Source organism: Apaloderma vittatum, unplaced genomic scaffold, assembly GCF_000703405.1.
Source record: "Apaloderma vittatum isolate BGI_N311 unplaced genomic scaffold, ASM70340v1 scaffold2741, whole genome shotgun sequence".
NCBI classification, from domain to species: domain Eukaryota; kingdom Metazoa; phylum Chordata; class Aves; order Trogoniformes; family Trogonidae; genus Apaloderma; species Apaloderma vittatum.
In genome coordinates this window covers 107,037-114,259 of record NW_009698326.1, presented here as the reverse complement: position 1 = coordinate 114,259, position 7,223 = coordinate 107,037, and the positions used below count along the sequence as shown (strand labels likewise).

The following is a 7,223-nucleotide window of genomic DNA, read 5'->3' as shown; positions in this document are numbered from 1 at the left end:
TCCCTCTCCCTCTCCCTCTCCCTCTCTTTCCACACTTAATACTATTTTGCAGAGTCTGTTCTTTTAGATACAAGTACTTAAAGCTGCAGCTTCTGGGGAAATCAGTGGTAGTAAAAAAACTGCAGATGTTGAGAAACTTGAATTGTAGTAGGTTTACAGTTCTACCATGTTGGATAACACTCTGGCTTCAGCTGGTTCTCCTCTGTCTTTACCAAATCTACTCCAGAATGTTGATCTTTCTAGTCAAGAATTAGATGAAATGGCATCGGAATATAATGTAGTAAGCTTCTTGCCAACGTTAAGACTGGCCGTGGAAAAATGTGAGCATAAAGAGCAACTCCAGTGACCAGTTTTGAGTCTTGGTCTGTGTCTAGGCTACTGAATTAAACATGCCTAGAAACTTTTCTTGATGCTTAGGGCCAGCTGGCACAAAAGGGCCTGTTTGTGCCGGTGTACACTCACCCAGTAAAGCAGAGGCTGCATGCAAACTGTCTGTTGGAAGGGATCTCAAACCTTTTCACTGCTGAATAGTGCCTGAAAATTGGCTGGAAGACTTCTGGTTGAGGTGGGCCAAAAGCATGCCGGTGAATATTTTAACAAATTACTGGTTGCCTGTCTCAGTGATGGAGAACACTTCCTGACCCTGCATTGCTTTTCTTCTAATTTTTTTTTTCCTGCCTGTTGAGAGACTGGTCAAAGAAAATAATAAGCAGGAGGGAGAAGAGACACTTTTAAGCTTCTTTGTCAAAACTATGGTAGCTCTTAGAGCAGCCCTGCCTCACTTAGTCTGGTTTATTGCTGGCCCATATCTCTAGAGTAATGTAGGAGGAGCAGATGGAGCCTAGGAGGAATGTTGAGAAAGTTTCAGATGTCCTGTTGGCTTATAAGAATCACATGATTTTGCTGAGAGGTCTCAAAAGGTTCTTCTGGTTTTAAAAAGAGTCTGTCAAATGCTATACCAATTTGAGCTTTTTTTTTTTGTTGTGGGAAAAGTTTCATGTTGTGATGATAGCTTATAATAAAGGGAGGAGTTGTTTCAGGAGCACAGTGTGAAAGAATGTTTAAAGGAGATAAGGAATTGACTTATCTAACATTTCAACAATGTACAGGAAGAGAACCATAGGTTTGGTAGACCCTCCCAATTTAGAAGAAATTCATAAAGATAGTGTTTTAATGTACAGTCACTTTTGGTTTGCATTGCTCTGGTGGAGAATGCTTTATTTTACTAAATGTTTTTGTCAACTACAAACCACTGTCTGCTTACAGTATTTACTAAGTGGGTAGTAAGCACAGGTTTCATAGTCTATTCTTAAAACTTTCTAAATGTCAGCCCCAGTGCCCTCAGTCTTTTGTAGTTTAATTTTTTCACGTACACTTTTATCTGTTTTTCTTGCAGAGGATGACAAATAGCAGCAGCTCCCCTAGCCTTCTCAATGACAGTGCCAAGCAGTATGCAGGCCATGGTAAGTATTTTTAAAGTAATACACGTAATAGTATGTTTGGAAATTTTAAGAGGTTTATTTTTGCAAAACAGACTTGAAGGAGAGTTTGGTTTTGGTTTGGTTTTTTTTTTTCTGTCCTCTCATTTGATTTGAGATGCAGTAGAACCTTAGTTTTTAACAGTAGCATATTGTGTGATTACTTTTAGTACAAAGCTGAAGTGCCACTGAATTCAAATTTTCAACCTTCTCTTTGCTCTAGAGAGGAAAAACTAAAAGAAGTCATTATGGGTCTTGTCACTTCAAGTCTAAATGCATGTTTGGATATCCACTCAAAAGCACTGATAGCTTAAGCATTTTTTGTTGCTCTGCAGTAGTATCCCTTTTTTATTGTGCTTTTTAAGTAAGTTATTATGTGGAATGAATGTACAGGGTTTTATTCTTAAATTTAGAATGTATGAGTATTGTGAAATGGTCACGTAATAGCTATTAAAAATCATCAGTTCAGATTTGTCTTGTAAGCAGTACTTTCCTTTTTTTTTTTTTTCCCCTGCTATAGGGAACATGATTTTTAACTGAACAAAATGTCTCTGTAGTGCAGGCCTACATACTCATTAAATTGTTGTGGATGGAATATTGAACTTGTAATGCGTTTTTCAGAATCACTGCAGATTATTTCAGCTGTAGCTGTCAAACTAAGCTCTTTAAAGGAGAGGTTACTACTCCTTTATGGCAATGACATACATTCAAAGTACGTTTCTCCTCTCAAAATTGCTGTGTAAATGGTATTCTAGAACTGCATTTCCATGTCTGACCATGCAACTAGTCTGCTTACTAGGGTTATAGTTTTTTAAGCATGATAGTAACTACTATAAAATTAACTTGCTTGAAAGTTGAAATTTTGTAGGTGTTGGGCTTTTTTTTCCTCTTCTTTCTCCTGGTTAATTTCCAGCAGGTTTTGTCATTAGTTCTGCTTCTCCCACCAAACAATTAGCTATTCAATGCAGTGGAGGTCTCTAGGTTTAAATGCAGTCAGAGTTTGAGTGTGACAGGCTGAACAGCGATGGTCATGCATGCGAAGGAGAGAAACCAGACTGACTTTTGGAAGCCAATTTAAATCATGTTGTGTCTCAGATCTTTTTCTTTCCCTGCTTTCCTTCCCTGCCAAGCTGTACTTCGCTTGTAGAATTACCCTTTTAAGGAATAATAATTAATATTGAAGAAAGCATTTCATCAGAGCATCAATGTTTACAGCCTGCCATGATCTGCTAGTTTGACAGCTCTACCCTGCAGTTTGGAGTTTTAAGTTACAGCTGTAGTTGTTATTCAGTTTTTGGTGCTTTAACTCTGGATAGGATGCATAGAGACAAAGAAAAAGCAATAAAAAGCTACTGACAGAATGTAGGCTTATGCTGCCTGTGTTTCTGATTTAACTTTAAGCAGAACAGTGACAGGACAAGATACATCGTTGTTACTGATTTCAGGTGGCTGTAGGTGAAAGCTTTGAAATGTTAGATGGACATTAAGTAGTGTCAACAGCAACTAAACTTACTAAATTCTGCTTATGAGCACAGTTTCAATTGAATGATTGCACAGAATCTAGTAAATGTTGCAATTTTTTTAGCAGTGATTCCTAAACTTAATTTTGTCAAAAGGATTTTTTCCGTACAAAAATAAGTTAAAAAAAAATGGAAAATTTCTTTTTAATATTAGAGATATATGACACGTTGGTTTGCATTCTTTTTACAGATCCACTAACTTCACCAAATTCATCCTTGTTTAATGACTTTGCTGCCCTCAGCGTGTCTCAGAGGAGGAAGGTAGGCAGCAACTAAATCTTAAGTAGCATGTTTGTGTATGAGTTGACCGAGAAGAAGATCTGGAATAACTTGAAGTGCTAGGTGAAATAAGGATGATTCTTCTAATGTTACTAGCTTTATTTTAATATGTTGCTGCTGATATAAATAAGATCTTACCACTTCATTTTTGCTATACCAGATCAGACTGCTGCTATTATTAAGAAATAGCCCAACCACTTGTAAAATAGAGTTTATAAGAAGACTTTGAATATGAAAATTAGGACATGGCACATTAAATTTGAAAATAAACTATTTTTATTGTACTGAGACACAAGCCACTTGCATGCCTTCATGGCAACCAGTTCCAAATACATTAATCTCCCTGTTTTTTTTGTACAGGATATGAAAATAATTCTGTTTGAAATGCATTTAGCTTGAAAGACACTCTGTGGTATTATTAGGAAGCTCAGGTTTGGGATATTTTCCTCCCCTAATCTGTATTGAGAAATCTTTCTTTTGCTAAGGGCTAGACAGCATCTTCAAACACCTTTGACTTGTGCCAACACAATATGTTGGTTTCTTTCCAGTTATACATTTACAAATGCAATGGTTGGAATAAGAGACAGAAGTTTAGTTATGCCGGAGTTTTTGTGAACTGTGGCTTATCAAAAAGGACATTAACTTGTCCCAACCAGTTATCATGTTCTACGTTCGCTGCTGACTTTCATGTTTTACACTTTTTTCTTATTGGCCACATCATCCTGAACTTTCCTGTAGTTGATAACACATTGTGTGGCAAGCAAGCTGCATCAGTCTGCTTGTCACCTCTCATAGAGCTCTGTTCGTGTGGGGGCAACTGGGAGCTCTCTCATTCCTGCAGGTGAAGGTTGTGCTTAGAGATAATTACTGTAGTTGGCCCATCAGACTAATGTTCCTTGAAATGAAATGCTGTTGTAGAATGTTAATTTCCTAATGTTATGATATATCCAACCTACATGAGATCTCTGAATTGCTGTTTTCCTTAATGCCAGTATAGTGCACTGGAAGTCGGATATAAACAACTATAAATGTGTTGTTTATCCAGTTACTGAGAACAGTAAGAATGAAAATAAGCATAAGTTCCCTTTTTAATACAGTCTGCATGAACTGTATATTTACACGTATATGTGAGTTCATGCATATGTATATAAACCACGTACATGGAACAAAAGGAACTGTCGTACAGAAGTATTGCTGGAGTGACCATTGCCTCTAAAAAATACTTCCAAGTTAATTAAGCAGGACAAAATGAAAACAAAGCAATTAATGTTTAAGTGTAAAGCTCAAATAACTCAAAGCTCAAATATTAGAGTCTTTTCTGACTTTGTCCTTTTTTTCCTCAAGAAAAAAATCAGCAAATTAAGCCACTCACTACTGAAAATTGACTGATTTGGATTTTTTCCAATTAATATTTCAGACATAACTGGCATTAATTGGAAGAGGTTTGTGTTTTAATAATGTTTATTATGACTGCTGTTTTGTAATGTATGTGTGTATAAAAGCTTAAGTAATACTAGCAATGGGGACTTTTTCATCTAGTATTACTTGAGCTGTCTAAAATCTAGGCATCCAGGCTCCCTCTATAGTCAGAAAAGAGAGATGAGCAGCTTTAAAGGAACATTCAGCTCACATTGAGAAAAGTATTTTGGAGAAGACCAGGTGTCAATGACTGCTTTAAAGTGGATAAAAATTGATGTCTGCAATTATGAGAAATTATTCAGGCTTTTGTGGCTGACTGACTGACTTTTACTAACAGACAATACATTGCAGATAACCATGGATATAGTTTCTTAGTATTTTTAGTATTTTTTTGACTACAATATTTGATTTGTATTAAGTGGTTTCCTCAAAACCACTAAATGCTTGAGTGCTGGGCGTTTAAAAGCTTGTGTGATTTCCTCCCACCCCAATAGCTGGATTTTATTTGGAGCTTGAGCAATGTGACTGGTCAGGCCAGTGCTTGGTGCCTGCTGTAACACAAGATAGCCTTCTGGAAGTGTGTGTTTCTGTTCATAGACTCTAAAGGGAGCCTTGGTGACTAGCTCAAACGTAGGTGTCCACAACATCTACTATTTGAAAGAAAAAATACTTTCAATTTTCTTGCAAAGAGCCCAGGGCTAAAGTTTTGTTTGTTTTGAACTAGCTGGCAAAACCAGCATTTCCTTCGTTTGTCACCGACTTGGAGGACAGATATAATACAGTCTTGGTAAGTGAATAAAGAGCAATCACTTTCCTTTACAAGTTAGAGTTGTGATATTTTAAATATTAACAGCTATTAAGTTATCTGCAACTATGTAAAAACTATGTGTTTGTGTTACGTAAAACTGTGAAGAGTTTCTGTAAAAGCATGTAGTATGTAGGTGCGTTAAGCAAGGAAATTAAGTTTATTAATCTTTATTGTGAGTGGATCTTGCTGATCATGTTACCCTGGCAGCCCATTGTCAATGGGACAGCCATACTAACCTAAATAATTGATACCAATAAAATACTAAGGGTAAGTCTTGATGATTGCAGTTCTGAATATCCTTATGTTTTGATTAGACAGCTTTTTGGAAGCTAGTTAGCATGACTGGGCTATTTAAGTTGCTTATGATTATTTTGATGTTTAAAGATGCTCTACTTTTTGTTTAAAAAGTGAACTTAGTCCTTGAATTTTTATGAACGTTCTTGAGGTTATTTTCTCTGTTTAGAAATTATTAAACTGCATTTCAATTTTAGATTTCAGGAAAGCTAAGTTTACTATTTAAAGACATTTTTATAGGATACTTAAAATGAAATCAAAGGAGCTAAGTATTTCTGTAGATGGAGCCTTGGTGGAGGTTCTGTCAACTGTAAAACCTTCTGGATTTACTGTCCGGTTGTTGTAACTCCACATGCACTAAGACAAGCAACCTTAAAGTGAATTTCCTATAAGAGATTTTCAGGTAAGTATTAATCTACAATGCACAAATAGGATTTGTGAAGCATGGAACAAAAGCTAGTTAGCAATAGACTAACCTTTTTTCCTGAGAGTAATGATATCACACTTTGTGTTTTTCTTCAAATACATGTTATGCTTGTTAAAAAAAGGGTGACATTCTGAACTTGAACTTCTTAAGTGTTTTTTCTAAATTGGCTTTAGCCATTATTATCTAGAAAAATATTCATCTCTGAAACCTGAAATAATCTGGCTGGAAAACGCCTTGTATTCATTTTGATGGTTCTGGTAAACAGTTCATAAAATCTGGTGCAATGTAACTGATCAGAATCTACTGCCAAGGGAATGATGGCTTAATGCAGTAAAAAGAAAATAGATGATGAAACTTTGATTAAATTTGTTTTGAGACTGTTGCCACCAATCCAGGCTAAAGGGTTCCGTCTCTGTCACTGGTCAGCCTTACAGGATAGTGAAAACATTGCTTTTACATTTTACTTTGGTTTTTTTCATACCTTCAATCCTCATGAAAACTGAACTCTTCTGAAAAGTTCCTAACATTGGTTTATTTCCATTCCATTTTTTTTGTTTTAAATTGTTCAGTCACACCTAGAGGAGGGCTGTTAAGGTGAGAACCACTGTTAGTCCACAGTCTGCAAGAAGTGAACTAACTGCTGTAGGGAACAACTTTCAGTACAATTTTAATGCTATTTTGTGTGAAGAATTCTATTTTTTTTTTCAGCACTCCTTCCATTAGTGTTAGGTGAGTAAGAGCCAGGACCAAAAGACTCTAGATTAGATTAGAATGGAAAATATAGGATAGGTTATTTGGACCGAAGTTCACCCGGAACAGGTGCTGCTGTTTAGCGCTCTCCGTGGAGTTCTACAACAAGTGAGAGACTGGACAGCAGAATTCTTTAGTTCATATACTTTGATCAGGAGTAATAAATGTGCAGAGAAAACTGTTTTAAAACAAAAGACTGCCTATAAGCCTAGTCTGCATAAATACAAGCTTTTTGAAGAGTTTCCCCT

At 36.2% G+C, this 7,223-nt stretch overlaps 1 protein-coding gene across 1 annotated transcript in view; it reads left to right on the top strand.

The window, feature by feature from the left end:
* The first annotated feature begins 1,397 nt into the window (after positions 1-1,397).
* Positions 1,398-7,223, top strand: part of PAN3 (PAN3 poly(A) specific ribonuclease subunit) — a 62,064-nt gene continuing 56,238 nt past the window's right edge. The window contains exons 1-3 of the mRNA XM_009877958.1: positions 1,398-1,463; positions 3,189-3,259; positions 5,421-5,483. Of these exons, the coding sequence (XP_009876260.1) occupies positions 1,400-1,463; positions 3,189-3,259; positions 5,421-5,483 (198 nt within the window). The 5' untranslated portion in view covers positions 1,398-1,399. The remainder of the gene's footprint in view (positions 1,464-3,188; positions 3,260-5,420; positions 5,484-7,223) is intronic.